The 14,815-nt window shown below is 34.3% G+C and overlaps 1 protein-coding gene and 1 long non-coding RNA gene across 2 annotated transcripts in view; one reads left to right on the top strand and one right to left on the bottom strand.

Annotated features, from left to right (window-relative positions):
• fbln2 (fibulin 2) overlaps positions 1-14,815 on the bottom strand; it is an 82,045-nt gene that overhangs the window by 17,777 nt on the left and 49,453 nt on the right. The window contains exons 7-9 of the mRNA XM_062052743.1: positions 12,568-12,648; positions 12,121-12,222; positions 8,273-8,404 (exon numbers count right to left, since the gene is read on the bottom strand). Coding sequence (XP_061908727.1) covers positions 8,273-8,404; positions 12,121-12,222; positions 12,568-12,648 — 315 coding nt within the window. The remainder of the gene's footprint in view (positions 1-8,272; positions 8,405-12,120; positions 12,223-12,567; positions 12,649-14,815) is intronic.
• The window catches only part of LOC133653458 (uncharacterized), a 44,793-nt gene that overhangs the window by 22,423 nt on the left and 7,555 nt on the right, over positions 1-14,815 (top strand). The window contains exon 3 of the long non-coding RNA XR_009826723.1: positions 8,204-8,457. This is a non-coding gene — a long non-coding RNA (uncharacterized LOC133653458). The remainder of the gene's footprint in view (positions 1-8,203; positions 8,458-14,815) is intronic.

The raw sequence follows: 14,815 nt of genomic DNA, 5'->3' as shown, positions 1-14,815 counted from the left end.
GAATCCTGTCACACTTGAGTCCTGTCACACCTGAGTCCCCAGGATTTACCTGCTGCCACCCAGAGGAATCACAAAACTGTGTGTGTGTGTGTGTGTGTGTGTGTGTGTGAGAGTGTGTGTGACGAGCTTTTTCCAGCAACACCAGCTGGAGTTGATTGCAGTAATTGCAGCAAAGAGACTAGAAGAGAGCTGGCAGTCTGTTGGAAGGAAGACTTGTCCACACACTATATACATATATATATATACATACATACATATAGTTGAGGTTTCTGTGGTTTATCCGTCATACAGTGAGTGCTCAATACCGGGGGTAGAGCGGAATATACTATAGGTCAGGAAAAAAACGAAGGATATGTCATCCCGACAAGCCTGTTTCGCAGGTTTCCCTGCTCGTCAGGAGATTTTATGATATAAAATCCCCCTGGCAGTCATACCATACAGGCATGCAGGACTATATACATATATACACTATATATATACACACACTAAATACATATATATATATATATATATATATATATATATATATATATATATATATATATATATATATATGTATATATATATATATATACATATATACTCTCTCTATATATATATACATATATGCTCTCTCTATATATATATATATATATACATTATATACATATATACACACACTATACACTATATATATATATTATATACACTATGTACATATATCCCCCTATATATATACAATATGTACATTATATACATATATATATATATACAGTGTATATATATAATTTGATGTGTATATATTAGAGATGTCCGATAATGGCTTTCTTGCCGATATCCGATATAGTCCAACTCTTAATTACCGATTCCGATATCAACCGATACCGATATATACAGTCGTGGAATTAACACATTATTATGCCTAATTTTGTTGTGATGCCCCACTGGATGCATTAAACAATGTAACAAGGTTTTCCAAAATAAATCAACTCAAGTTATGGAAAAAAAAAAGCCACTGTGGCACTGCCATATTTATTATTGAAGTCACAAAGTGCTTTTTTTTTTTTTTTTTAACATGCCTCAAAACCTTGTCCAGGGTGTACCTCGCCTTCCACCCGATTGTAGCTGAGATAGGCTCCATGCTCTACCTGAGAGAGCATGAGGAGGTTGAGGTGGGCGGGGTTGAGTTGGGGGGGGTAGCGGGGGGTGTATACAGGTATTGTAGCGTCCCGGAAGAGTTAGTGCTGCAAGGGGTTCTGGGTATTTGTTCTGTTGTGCTTATGTTGTGTTACGGTGCGGATGTTCTCCCGAAATGTGTTTGTCATTCTTGTTTGGTGCGGGTTCACAGTGTGGCGCATATTTGTAACAGTGTTAAAGTTGTTTATACGGTCACCCTCAGTGTGACCTGTATGGCTGTTGATCAAGTATGCCTTGCATTCACTTGTGTGTGTGAAAAGCCATAGATATTATGTGATTGGGCCGGCAATCAAAGGCAGTGCCTTAAAGGCACGTCCCTAATATTGTTGTCTGGGTGGAAACCGGGAGAAATTCCGGAGAATGGTTGCCCCGGGAGATTTTCGGGAGGGGCACTGGAATTCGGGAGTCTCCCGGGAAAATCGGTAGCGTTGGCAAGTATGACTGGGAGACGCAACTGCTCTGTACTTCTCCCTACGTCCGTGTACCACTCCGTACAGCGGCGTTTTAAAAAGTCATACATTTTACCTTTTGAAACCGATACCAATAATTTCCATATCGGCAGTCCGATATTATCGGACATCTCTAGTATATATATATATATATATATATATATATATATATATATATATATATATATATATATATATATATATATATATATATGTATATATATACACAGTATATATATAATTAGTTTTATTTGGTTGTAAGGGGAGGGGTTTAATCAATATTCCACGACAACAATTGGGCAACAACGTGTGTGTTTATGTCTAGTGTTGAACTGCAACTGTTGATACTCAATAAAACATACTTCTGAAAAGATATTTGACGAAAAAAGGCGATTTTCCTGAGAATATTTGATGCATGAAATCTCCTCATGTTGAACAAGTTATTGTCCAATCACGTTGTCTGGTGAAATGTTCTCTCTGCTCGACAAGGAGGACTAATAATCCTGTCCTGCTGCTTTGTGAAGATGACCTCTGTGCAGCCCAAATTGATGGTGCGTGGAAATAATGAGACGTCTTGGCAAGGTGACACCTCAGACCTGCTTCTACTTGGAAATATAGGGCTTCACGTAGAGCGAGGTGTTGTCCAAGTCTCGCTTTTTACCATTTAATTTCAATTATAATCACTTCATGTGACTCGCTATTCAGCATTTGAATGCTAACAAAAGTGCTCGGAGAAGTGGAGCTCACTAAAGATGTGACTTTCGCGAACGAGTCGGGTCGTTGGAACGGATATTTTAAGTCGAGGGTGTCCAAACTTTTTGACTGGGGGCCACATTGGGCTGAAAAAATTTGCCCGGGGTGGGGCTAAAGTAACCATGTATATAGCCTATACATGTGTATACATACGTATTATAATCATGGATATATCATTAATAATGATTAGAATTGAATATTAAGAGCATGTGAAAGTGCTTGGTACCTTTTGTGCTGGTTGAATTTTTTTTTTCTGTGCCATGACTAGGGAAGGTTGTTTGGATTGGGTCACATAGGTGAATGCTGTGCACGTAGGGACTTGAAAGTACACTCCATTGTCACTGGCCTGTGTCACGCATGTTGTCCGCAAGATAAGTACCCGTTGAATTGCCTATATATATATTATATGTATATGTGTTTGTGTGTGTGTGTGTGTATATATATATATATATATACTTTATATATATATATACACATATATATATATACACATATATATATATATGTGTGTATTTATATAAAATAAAAAATCAATACATATATATACATATACATGTCTATTTATTTATATATATATATGTGTGTATATTTATGTAAAATAAAATATCAATACATATATACATATACATGTATGTATATATATATATATGTGTGTGTGTATCTACTGTATATAAAATTTAAAAAAATACATTTACATACATATATACATATGTGTGTATTTATATAAAATAAAAAATCAATACATATATATACATATACATGTGTATATATATATATGTGTGTGTGTGTATTTATATAAAATAAAAAATCAACACATATATATACATATACATGTGTATATATATATATATATATATATATATATATATATATATATATATATATATATATATATATATATATATATATATATATATATATATATATATATATATATATATATACCGTATTTCCTTGAATAGCCGCAGGGGCGTTAATTAATTTAAAACCTCCTGTCACTCCTGCGGTTACCGGAAACCGGCGGGATGGCCGTGCATGCGGTAATTATTTTAAAACCTCTTCTCACTCCGGCGTTTACCAAAAGGAATCCATAAAATTTAGGCGTGCGCTTTGAGTGTGATGTAAGCATACCATCATGAAAAGCACATTTAATTAAAAAAAACGTTATTATGGTCTTACCTGTACTTATAAATGGAGTCCATTTGCAGCTCCTTCTGACCAAAAGCATCGATAACTTGTTTATAGAAGTCTTCATTATTTTCTTTTTTCCTTTTTAAAAGTCTCTGTCTCGATGGAGATATTCCTTTAATTATTACCTCCTGCTTCCATTGAAAGTCCAGTTTAGAAAACTGTTTTATTTTAGATACCGGTATGTAATCCTCCTTGTTAAAAGGGGAAAAAAATAATCTCTTGCTGCGTGTGTTCACTTCTTCTGCAGTACCGGAAGTCGCAAGAAGGATCACTAGCGCGGCAGCGCCCTCTACCACCAGGAGGCGGGAGTCATTTAATGACTTATACAGTATTTCACACACGCAGCTACGGTATATTAATAAAACATAGCTGCTTACTGTTCTCTTTAGCATACTGTACCGGTATTCAATAGCTTGGACCTTAAATCCTACTGAATAGCTCTTTATCTTTTTTCCTTTGTGCGATTGTAAACTACTGAAAGCAGCTTCCTCCATTTTGAAAATGAGGACAGATGCGTCACTCGTGACGTAACGAATTTGACCCGGTGGAAGTTCTCGCCATATGCTAAATATTTTGCGAAACGAGTTTGACCCGGTGAAAATGATAGACATGCGATAATAAAATTAATATTTTGCGAAACGAATTTGATCCGGCTTCAATAATAAACCGGCGATAAGGCCAAGCATGCGTTAATTATTTTGAGAAACGAGTTTGACCCGGCAGTAATTCTAGACGTGCGAATACTATATTCCCTGCGCCAATTCAAGGAAATACGGTATGTGTGTGTGTGTATCTACTGTATATACAATTTTAAAAAATAAATGTATATACATATATGTATTAGGGCTGCAACAACTAATCGATTAAAATCGATTACCAAAATAGTTGGCGATTAATTTAGTCATCGATTCGTTGGAACTATGCTATGCGCATGCGCGGAGGCTGTTTTTTTGTTTTTTTGTTTTTTGTTGTTGTTTTTTTTTGTTTTATAAACCTTTATTTATAAACTGCAACATTTACAAACAGCTGAGAAACAATAATCAAAATAAGTACAAAAACAGTACAAAACAGCGCCAGGGCGGCGGTGAGGCTACGTCTCATGAGGTGGCGTAAGCTAGCCAATGATGTGTCATGTGCAGCTCACGTGACGACGGCGTCTCCTTTGCTGGAAAAATTCGAAAAATGGCGCAGGAAAACACTACCGATAGTTTAGCGGAGAAACATCTTGAGGTTATTGTTTCAATGGAGAAAAGTGTACGACCTAAGTCGTCAAAAGTGTGGGAAGACTTCACTTTAAAGACTTCAAAGAAGACCGTTTCCTGCAAAATGGCACGGAAGTACAACATTGCTTCTGGAGCACCTGAAGAAAAAAAATGTTGGAGCCATGGATGAAGGGAGGAACTCACAGTACGTAACTTTTTAAGTCCACAGTGGCAACAAGCATTCATGAGTTCAGCTTTTGTAAGTAACTTTAACGTTATGCCTTTGTTGCAACGCGGGGCTGATAATAGTGTCTCTCCGGCACAATTGACTCCGTTTTGAGAGAGAAAACGCACGGTTACCAATTTGGAAATAAACGTAACGGACAGAAAAATCTCAGGTTGGTTTCATAATGGATCAATGTAGCCGATAAAGCTATATAAATATATTTAGATTTGACGCTTTAGTATAACTAAACGTTATGAAGGTGCTGGAATATTTCATGCTATTATTCAGAGGCAGCCTAAAATGAATCCTTTATTATTCACAACAGAAACGTGTACAATATCTGATTCAGTTCTGATGAGTTACATTTCTGTGTTATTGTTGGTGTATGCTGCACCCCCAATGTCCACAACATGGTGCCAGTATGCTGGTTTTTTTTCAATAAAATACTGGAAAGGATAGAAATGTAGTTTGTCTCTTTTATCCGATTATTAATCGATTAATCGAAGTAATAATCGACAGATTAATCGATTATCAAATTAATCGTTAGTTGCAGCCCTAAAATGTATATATTTATATATATATATATGTTAGTGCATTTTTAATTAAATCATAACAAATATATATACATTTGTGTATAGATATAAAGTAAAAAAACATAATACATTCATATACATATATGTATATGTGTATATATATCTATACATATACATACACATATACATACTGTATATACTGTATATGTGTATCTATATAAAAGAAAAAAACATAATATATTTATATACATATAAATGTGTATGTATATATTAGGGCTGCAACTAACGATTAATTTCATAATCGATTAATCTGTCGATTATTACTTCGATTAATAATCGGATAAAAGAGATAAACTACATTTCTATCCTTTCCAGTATTTTATTGAAAAAAAACAGCATACTGGCACCATGTTGTGGACATTGGGGGTGCAGCATACACCAATAATAACACAGAAATGTAACTCATCAGAACTGAATCAGATATTGTACACGTTTCTGTTGTGAATAATAAAGGATTCATTTTAGGCTGCCTCTGAATAATAGCATGAAATATGCCAGCACCTTCATAACGTTTAGTTATACTAACTAAAGCGTCACTCAAATCTAAATATATTTATACAGCTTTATCGGCCCAGCTACATTGATCCATTATGAAACCAACCTGAGATATTTCTGTCCGTTACATTTATTTCCAAATTGGTAACCGTGCGTTTTCTCTCTCAAAACGGAGTCAAATGTGCCGGAGACACATTATCAGCCCCGCGTTGCAACAAAGGCATAACGTTAAAGTTACTTACAAAAAAGCTGAACTCATGAATGCTTGTTGCCACTATGGACTTAAAAAGTTACGTACTGTGAGTTCCTCCCTTTATCCATGGCTCCAACATTTTTTTTCTTCAGGTGCTCCAGAAGCAATGTTGTACTTCCGTGCCATTTTGCAGGAAACGGTCTTCTTTGAAGTCTTTAAAGTGAAGTGTTCCCACACTTTTGACGACTTAGGTCGTACACTTTTCTCCATTGAAGCAATAACCTCAAGATGTTTCTCCGCTAAACTATCTGGGGGTTTTTTCTGCGCCATTTTTCGAATTTTTCCAGCAAAGGAGACGCCGTCGTCACGTGAGCTGCACATGACACATCATTGGCTAGCTTACGCCACCTCATGAGACGTAGCCTCACCGCCGCCCTGGCGCTGTTTTGTACTGTTTTTGTACTTATTTTGATTATTGTTTCTCAGCTGTTTTGTAAATGTTGTAGTTTATAAATAAAACAAAAAAAAACAACAACAACAAAAAAAGCCTCCGCGCATAGCATAGTTCCAACGAATCGATGACTAAATTAATCGCCAACTATTTTGGTAATCGATTAGTTGTTGCAGCCCTAGTATATACAGTATATATATATGTGTGTGTGTGTGTGTGTGTGTGTTATTGCATTTTTAATTAAATAATTTAAAAAATATATATATATGTGTATGTGTATCAACTGTATATCAAATTTTTAAAAATACATTTATATACATATATGTATATATTTATACATATATATATATGTTGGTGCATTTTTAATTAAATCATAACAAATATATATTAAATATGTGTATAGATATAAAGTAAAAAAAACCATAATACATTTATACACATATATGTATATGTGTATATATATCTATACATATACATACACATATACATACTGTATATGTGTATCTATATCAAATAAAAAAACATAATACATTTATATACATAGAAATGCGTGTATATATATATATATATATATATATATATATATATATATATATATATATATATATATATATATATATATATATATATATATATGTATATATATGTGTGCGTGTGTGTTATTGCATTTTTAATTAAATAATAAAAAATGTGTGTATATATATATATATATACAGTATATACACTACCGTTCAAAAGTTTGGGGTCACCCAAACAATTTTGTGGAATAGCCTTCATTTCTAAGAACAAGAATAGACTGTCGGGTTTCAGATGAAAGTTCTCTTTTTCTGGCCATTTTGAGCGTTTAATTGACCCCACAAATGTGATGCTCCAGAAACTCAATCTGCTCAAAGGAAGGTCAGTTTTGTAGCTTCTGTAACGAGCTAAACTGTTTTCAGATGTGTGAACATGATTGCACAACGGTTTTCTAATCATCAATTAGCCTTCTGAGCCAATGAGCAAACACATTGTACCATTAGAACACTGGAGTGATAGTTGCTGGAAATGGGCCTCTATACACCTATGTAGATATTGCACCAAAAACCAGACATTTGCAGCTAGAATAGTCATTTACCACATTAGCAATGTATAGAGTGTATTTCTTTAAAGTTAAGACTAGTTTAAAGTTATCTTCATTGAAAAGTACAGTGCTTTTCCTTCAAAAATAAGGACATTTCAATGTGACCCCAAACTTTTGAACGGTAGTGTATATATATATATATATAAAATTTTATTCAATTGTATTTTTCATTTTATTTTCAATCTAATTTATGTATTTTATTTTCAATTTTGCTTCATAACTGTAAAGGGTAGTAGTTTAAGGTACGGTGGTACAATTTAGTAATTTTTACATACAAAATAATGCATTTTATTCTCACTTGTTGTTTATGTATTTTTGCTCCTATATTGTTAAAACGCTCCAACATTGTTTCAGGTGACTGACAGTTCAAAGTAGTGATGTCACTGCGGGGACAAGGAGCCACGGACGCCATCTCCAACTCACCCTGACACAGGTGGCGGTCCATGTGATATCCTGGAGGACACGTCAGCATCCTCTGGCACACGTAACTTCCTGCGGTGTTCACGCAGCGCTCGTTCAGCTGGCAGACGTGTGCCCGCGTGCACTCGTCGATGTCTGCGGCACGTGGAGAGGAAGCGGGAGGCAAGAAGAAGAAGACGAAGAAGGAGGTGAGTCATTATTATGAATGAGTGAACGAGAGCTCAGTGCTCTTTCTATGTGCTCGTTAAAAACATTCACTTCTCAGTGAGGGGACGCCAAACAGGACAAGTAAACATGACTCAGACTGCAGGAAGTGTCAGTCCTGACGCCTCAGGAGACATTTGATGGACTTTATGACACCAAAGTCACCGTTTTGTTCACCTGTGCCAAGACACCGAACATCTAAATGTCCTCCAACAAGCACACAATTGTACTAAAGTCCTTTACAAAAGGTAAACATGTTAGGCTACAAGCTACCAGGCGCTGGCAGCTACGCATCAGCTAAGCACGTACTAGCACACAAGCTAGACACAGGTACTAATCATTGAACAATAAAAGGTGACATAAACAAGTATCAAATAATTATAGTTGCATCTTACTTACACGTACAAAGTCTCCAAGGCGTATTAGAGACTATCCAGTAACAAACGTGTCCGCATCATTCAACTTACTGAATCATGAATTATTGTAACCACTCGGTGTCACCCAAAAATATTTATATGTAATAATAATACTACTCCACATCAACTTAAAGACAGGATAAGTCCATTCCAGGCTGTTAATAATAAATGTGTTAATGTTTTTCAGAACTACCGTTGTTCTCTGTTTGGCTCGTTTCACTTGATCAAACCTTTTCTAACATTCCCACAACACTAAATGATACAAGTTGTATGATTCCTGGTGATATCGTATCAAAGCAATACTGTATTATATTGGGGACGGCGTGGCGAAGTTGGTAGAGTGGCTGTGCCAGCAATCGGAGGGTTGCTGGTTACTGGGGTTCAATCCCCACCTTCTACCATCCTAGTCACGTCCGTTGTGTCCTTGGGCAAGACACTTCACCCTTGCTCCTGATGGGTGCTGGTAGCGCCTTGCATGGCAGCTCCCGCCATCAGTATGTGAATGTGTGTGTGAATGTGGAAATACTGTCAAAGCGCTTTGAGTACCTTGAAGGTAGAAAAGCGCTATACAAGTATAACCTATTTATCATTTATTTATCATTTACTGGTATCGACCAAAACTCAACACTCCCAAGTTGTGTCGGGACACCCCTATTGATCACATGTGAAGGATGTTTAGATTAGATTAGAAAAATCTGAATTATTTTGTTGACACGGACATGAAAAATAACATGGATGAGGAAAAAAACATATATACATATACATAAATACATATATATACTGTATATATATATTTATAAAAATACATATACATATTGTATATATACATACATATATATATATATATGTGTGTGTATATATATATAAATACATATATATATACATATATAAATACATATACATATAAATATATACATATACACATATATACATGTATATATGTATACTGTATATATATACATATATAACTATATATATATACATATACACACACACATATATATATATATATATATATATATACATATACACATATATACATGTATATATGTATACTGTATATATATACATATATAACTATATATATACATATACACACACACATATATATATATATATATATATATATATATATATATATATATACATATAAATATATACATATACACATATATACATGTATATATGTATACTGTATATATATACATATATAACTATATATATACACACACACACACATATATATATATATATATATATATATATATATATATATATTAGAGATGCGCGGTTTGCGGACACAACCGCGGATAAACCGCGGGTGACATGACAAAAAAATAGATTTTAAATAGATTCGGGCGGGTGGCGGTTGAACCAATTCGGAAATATATATACATAGTTAAATGTTGTTACCCACAAATGAAAAACAAGCAGCACTCTTTGAAACAGTCAATTATTCTGGAGCTGATTGCACATCACCGAAAAAGAAAAGGATTGACTTCACAGAATGGGAGGAGGATACACCTGTGCTTGTTGATGAAGTACATTATTCCTCTACAAACTTCCATTTCGGCGGATCAGCAGAGGAAAATCTACTTTCCTTTTGGGGGAAACAAGGACAATAATTCCCACGACTACAACACCTTGCCAAGAGAATCCTATGTGTCCCAGCAACAATTGAGTGCCGCAAGTGAGCGCTCCTTCAGCGCAGCAGGGCACATTTTAGAGGCCAGGCGCTCTCGCCTGAATCCTGGCACTGTAGATGCCATTTTATTCTTGCATAGTGCTAACAAAAAAAAAAAGTAAGTAGATATACGGTTGGATATGTTAAACAAATTAGTCTACGTTACCTAGGCTATACCAAATAAGCCCATGTCTAACTTATATTGAGTTCGGTCAGCTGAATAATTTTGATGGCTACGTGTTTGGGTGCACGACAATGCAAAGGAATTAAGGCAATTGCGTTGTTTATTGTGGTTTTTTTCTATTGGAGATATACTACTGTGTGTTAATTATTTGGCCTCGCTTTCAAGAGAAGCGCGTCTCCGATTGGCTACAATGTAAGGCTATTTAGCCTGCTTTGTTTGTCGCCACCGTCTATTTTCATTATAATTCAAGTTTGATGATAAATTGCAGTCTGATGGGTTTGATTTCCCCCCTTCAGCTATTTGCCTTGGCCAATAAGTTGCAGGTAATTTATTATTATTATTTATTTAATTTATTTTTGTTTAAATAGGGATGACATACATATGTTATTGTGTAATTTAAGTTTGTGCACGTGATTGACAGCCTAAGGCTTATGAGGCACATTTTTTATTTATTTTTTATTTCAACTTAAAAACGTACGAGCCTATGTCTATGCCTACAACATAGGCTATGTGTTTTTCTTTATTTTCCTGCCTGTCGTTGACAATGGAGATTGTCTGATATTTTGTCATGGCTGCAGATCAATCAATAAAGGTTCATCTTTGTCGCGAAAGTGTTCACTGTTTCACTGTGCACCTTGCCCTCGTCCCTATTTGAGCATTATAACGTTAACAAGTTAATATTCATTGAAAGAAATTCCGAAAAAAAATTTTACCTAACGAAAATATAGGCCTAGTCTTTCTAAAACTTGTTTTTTACTTCTTAAAAGCATCGTTCTGCTTGCTGCAATTGGGCACACAAAGTGTGAGGAACCCACTCTTGATCTGAGGGCATTGGCAACAATAGTCAACACTTTCTTAATGGAAATGACAATAATATTATAATAATGATAAATAATATTATCACGCATTAATATCTCTTAGCCACTAATGCGTGGCCAAGAGATATTAATGCGTGGCACGCATTGAATGTCTCTGCTGCATTGGATCAGTCTCCTTTCTTTAACAGGCAAAAGCTTTCTAACCTCACTAATGCCTTGCATCGTCTATATTAGATATATAACAACGGGTGGCGGGCGGTTGTGGTTTTGATAAAATGTTGGTTCGGGTGGATGACGACTTTTGTGATGCGGTTGCGGATGAAATAATTGCCTATCCGCTATACACATAATATACACATACATATGTGTATATACATATATATGAGAAAATGGTGGTTAGATCTGTTAAAAGCGATTATATTTAAAAAGGGAGTCCAGTATTGTGTCGACAACAACAAGATGGTGTGTTGGCAGCAAGGGTGTCCAAAAGCAGACTTGTGACTGTCTTGGTGTTCTACCTTCATATCAGAAAAAAATATACTTGCCTTCACAAGAATATCCATCAGCCATGAGAGAGAATCCTGGGAAACAGGAGCACAGAACCCTCCCACCCTCTGGGACGCAACGTTGGTCACACGGGCCATTTCCTGCAAGAATCAAGTCACATGACCATCAAAGCATCTCTTTCATCGCTTCATTTCCTCCGCTATTATTTATTTGTTATTACTGCTTCTCAGTCGTGTCGTCTTCAGTTTTTCAAAGTAAAGGCTCTAAAATGGAACTGGAATAATTTGACTTTTAGGCCGGGTCTCAAACCAAGTCTTGGTGAAGCCAAATTATTTATTTCAGAAGTTATTTATTCATTTATCTTTTATTAAATGTGTGATTATCTTAGTGACTCTGAGTTATGAATATTTTGTGAATATTCCTGTATTTATTTGGGTTCAGCAGTTTGCAAAGAAGAATAACAAAGTCTTGGTCGGCCATCTCACCTTCACAAGGGTTGAGTGTCGGCGTGGGGGGCGTGGTCTTACTCTCGTCCTCCTTCAGACTGTTATCCTCATCCTCCTTTTCTGCAGAGACACCAACCATCTCGTCACACAGCCAGGACTACATTTTAATTTTTCATTCAATTATAACTTGTAATGATGGACACAGTTATGATTGCATTTTGTCTACAATCCTTATGTGAGATAAAAACACATTTGTATGCAGTCTAAATTGTAAAGAAACTCTAGCAAGAGTCAGCTAACAATGGAGTCAATAGGAGTCGCTCTATTCCGCCTATAAAGCGCTCTAAAAAAAACCTCCATCAATGTTTTATATACACGCTTTAAGTATAGATATAGTATCTGGTAACATTCATAATAACATGTAATTTTTTACATATTTTCATCATACTGTAAGTATATATGTAATGTAGTAACATTCATAATAATATGTAATATTTACATATTTTCATCATACTATAAGTATATATGTAGTATCTAGTAACATTCATGATAACATATAATATAGACATATTTTCATCATGCTGTAAGTATATGTGTAGTATCTAGTAACATTCATAATAACATGTCATATTTACATATTTCCATCATACTGTAAGTATATATGTCAAGTAGTAACATTCATAATAACATGTAATATTTAGATATTTTCCTCGTATTGTAATCAATCAATCAATCAATCAATGTTTATTTATATAGCCCTAAATCACAAGTGTCTCAAAGGGCTGTACAAGCCACAACGACATCCTCGGTACAGAGCCCACATATATGTAATGTAGTAAAATTCATGATATGTCATATTTACATATTTTTATCATACTATAAGTATATATATGTCATGTAGTAACATTCATAATAACATGTAATATTTACACATTTTCATCATACTGTAAGTATATATGTCATGTAGTAACATTCATAATAACATGTAATATTTACATATTTTCATCATGCTGTAAGTATATATATAATGTAGTAACATTCATAATAACATGTCATATTTACATTTTTCATCATACTGTAAGTATATATGTCATGTAGTAACATTCATAATTACATGTAATATTTACATATTTTCATCATACTGTAAGTATATATGTAGTATTTAGTAACATTCATAATAACATGTAATATATACATATTTCATCATACATTAAGTATATATGTAATCTAGTAACATTCATAATAACATATAATATTTACATATTTTCATCATACTGTAAGTATATATGTAATCTAGTAACATTCATAATGACATGTAATATTTACATATTTTCATCATGATGTAAGTGTATATGTAATGTAGTAACATTCATAATAACATGTAATATATACATATTTCATCATACTGTAAGTATATATGTAATGTAGTAACATTCATAATAACATATAATATTTACATATGTTCATCATACTGTAAGTATATATGTAATCTAGTAACATTCATAATAACATGTAATATTTACATATTTTCATCATGATGTAAGTATATATGTAATGTAGTAACATTCATAATAACATGTAATATTTACATATTTTTATCATACTGTAAGTTGATATGTAATCTAGTAACATTCATAATAACATGTAATATTTACATATTTTCATCATACTGTAAGTATATATGTAATCGAGTAACATTCATAGTAACATGTAATATTTACACTCCCCCTTCAACAACAACAACACTACTAATCATGGCGTACTTCATGAGAGACAATAAACATAATAAAACAACCACTTACTGTACCATGTCTGCTCTCACTGGGATAAAGACCGATGGGATGTTTATATCTTCCCCTTTACATCAACAATTCATCATCATCCTCACAAAGGGTTAAAAAGAAATGTTTTTTCGTGTCTTTCTGGCCATCACCGGGTCTAAGTTGGTTGTCAAAGTTGCCCAACTTGTCAGATTATGTCCACAACCTTCTACTTTCCAGATGAGAGACAAATATTTATAATCTAGAATTAACTTTTACTAACTCAGAGGCCATGCAGCTGCTCAATATGTCAATGTTTTTGGAGGGTTTTTTTTATGCTGTTTTGGATGGATAGAGGAGCTACCATTGACTCCATTGTTAGCTGACTTCTGCTAACATTATTTAGGATTTAGAATGCATAAAAAAGAACGGCATGTGTTGTCATGAGTATTGTGTGTGTCTATAAAGACGTATATTGCTTCAAAGGGTGTGGCAGGAAAAGGCCTCCAGACAAACATTGGACTTTA

This window comes from Entelurus aequoreus, linkage group LG07 (assembly GCF_033978785.1).
Source record: "Entelurus aequoreus isolate RoL-2023_Sb linkage group LG07, RoL_Eaeq_v1.1, whole genome shotgun sequence".
Lineage (NCBI taxonomy): Eukaryota > Metazoa > Chordata > Actinopteri > Syngnathiformes > Syngnathidae > Entelurus > Entelurus aequoreus.
Note: the sequence above shows the minus strand (reverse complement) of the source record. Positions and strands in the feature narration are given on the sequence as shown.